This window comes from Papaver somniferum, chromosome 4, assembly GCF_003573695.1.
Source record: "Papaver somniferum cultivar HN1 chromosome 4, ASM357369v1, whole genome shotgun sequence".
Taxonomy (NCBI): Eukaryota; Viridiplantae; Streptophyta; class Magnoliopsida; order Ranunculales; family Papaveraceae; genus Papaver; species Papaver somniferum.
This window is the reverse complement of record NC_039361.1, coordinates 105,692,771-105,694,816: the sequence shown is the minus strand read 5'-3', so window position 1 is coordinate 105,694,816 and position 2,046 is coordinate 105,692,771. Positions and strand designations below refer to the sequence as shown.

Below are 2,046 nucleotides of genomic sequence, written 5' to 3'. Positions count from 1 at the left end.
TGTCACGAAAGTCAAGTCCGGATACATTACAGTGCAGGCAGCATTTACGATTTCCCCTCTATATAATTAAACACTCTATACATTTCTGAAAGCATTTCTCTCACCTTAAACTCAAGACCCGGTTGATAAGCAAGCTTCTGAAAGCCCCCATCCTGAAAAACATCAACTACTTTAGGTATAAGTTTTCTCTTTATCCTTCTGTAATTTTTGTTGTTATCTTTGCATTTCTAGTTGAAATTATATTTTCTACTCACTGGTTTACGGATTAATTTTGCTAAAAGCCATTTGTATGTTGTGGGTTATGCTGGAGACATGAATGTTTTTACTTCTTTACTAGGTTGCTACAATTCAGTTCTTCCTACTATTTATTTGGGGCTTCCTTTGGGTGATAAGTATAAAGGAATCCACAAGTGGGACAGAATAATTGATAGGTTCAATGCTAAGCTTGCAGGTTGGAAAAAACCTTATCTTACAAGAGCTGGAAAAATTGCTCTCATTAATAGTGTTCTTAGCAGTTTACCAGTTTACTTTATGTCCTTGTTTGATATGCCTAAATATGTGGAACTCAAGCTGGAAAGAATTATGAGAAATTTTTTGTGGAATGATAACAAAAGTCATAGGAAACTGCATTTGGTTAAATGGGATATGATATGTAGAAGGAAGAGAAATGGAGGTTTGGGAGTCAAAAAATTGAGAGTTATGAATAATGCACTTTGGTCAAGTGGTTATGGAGATTTGCCAATGAGTCTGAGGCCTTATGGAGGAAAATTATTGATGAAAAGTATGGTACTGATGGTCTTGATTGACTTTCAAAACAGCCAAAAGGTGCTTATGGTGTTTCTGTGTGGAGAGGTATTATGCAGAGAAAGAATTTTTTCTTACAAAATTTCAGATTCAAAGTTAACAATGGCCAGAAAACTAGATTTTGGGAAGATACGTGGTTGATGGATGATGCACTCTGCAATATTTTTCCACGTCTGTATGCAGCTTCAAGATCTAAATTTCAAACAGTTGCTACTGTATGTTCAGGTACTTTAACTGATCTTTTTGAAAATTTAAATCTCCCTAGAAGATTATCAGTTGAAGCTAATGGGGAATTTGATATCATTCATGAAAGTATGGCAGCTTTCAATTTAAATCCAAGCTGTGAAGATATTTTTCATTGGGCTCTTACAGCAAAGAAGAAGTTTACAGTCAACTCTTGTTATAAGAAGTTATTGACAGCAGTTGCAGTTCCAAATGAAGATATTTTTCAGTTCATCTGGCAGCAAAAGTATCCTCCTAAAGTGGCTTTCTTCATCTGGTGTTTAAGTCATTTCAGGTTTCCCACTAGAGACTCTCTTATCCGTAAACGTATAGCAACATCATCAACCTGCCTCTTTTGCAATAATGATGAAACAACATCTCATCTCTTCTTACAGTGTGAGTTTGTAGTTGGAATATGGCAGCATTTTATGGGAAGATTGAATGTTTGTTTCACAATGCCCTCTAATGTCCCAGCAGCTCTTTTACTTTGGCAACTAAATTTTGACACTGAGCAGAAGAAATTACTTTGGAATCTCTTAGCAGCAGCTATTCTTTGGTGTACCTGGAACGAAAGAAACGCAAGGGTGTTTACAAACAAAGCTCACAATAAGGCTCATGTCATTCATATGGTGAAGTATTGTTTGTTTGAATGGGCTTTGGCTTTCAAGGATTTTGAAGATGTTTCTTTTAATGCAGTCGTTGAAAACTGTGTTCATGTTTACTTTCCACCTTAGTATGTTTTTAGGGGTTTTTTTTTTTTTTTTAGTTTTTTGACTTGCTTTGTCAAGTTTTTTTCCTTTTTTTTCTTTCTTTCTTTCTCTTTCTTTTCCCCTAGGCGGTTCAAGTCTCTTGTGCCCCTCTTATCAATAAATTCTTTCTTTATCGATGAGAAAAAAAAAAACTCATTTTGGTTGTGTATTATTTCCAAGTGATTGATACTTGATGTTAAAGCGTGCCTATAAACCAAGTAAATTAAACCCAAATCTGTATTTTTTGCACGATGATAGTTCAGCAGGAAAT

General features: G+C 35.1%; 1 protein-coding gene across 1 annotated transcript; it reads left to right on the top strand.

Moving 5' to 3' along the window:
- The first annotated feature begins 312 nt into the window (after positions 1 to 312).
- Positions 313 to 1,760, top strand: LOC113272936. The gene is made up of 2 exons (XM_026522719.1): positions 313 to 781; positions 988 to 1,760. The coding sequence occupies exons 1-2, from the start codon at positions 313 to 315 to the stop codon at positions 1,758 to 1,760; spliced, it is 1,242 nt and encodes a 413-aa protein (XP_026378504.1).
- Positions 1,761 to 2,046: the final 286 nt, after the last annotated feature.

Coding starts and splice junctions, on each gene's coding strand:
- LOC113272936 (XM_026522719.1), top strand. CDS start 313: ATGAATGTTTTTACTTCTTTACTAGGTTGCTACAATTCAGTTCTTCCT. Junction 782..987: donor AGGAAAATTATTGATGAAAA/GTATGGTACTGA, acceptor GTCTGTATGCAG/CTTCAAGATCTAAATTTCAA.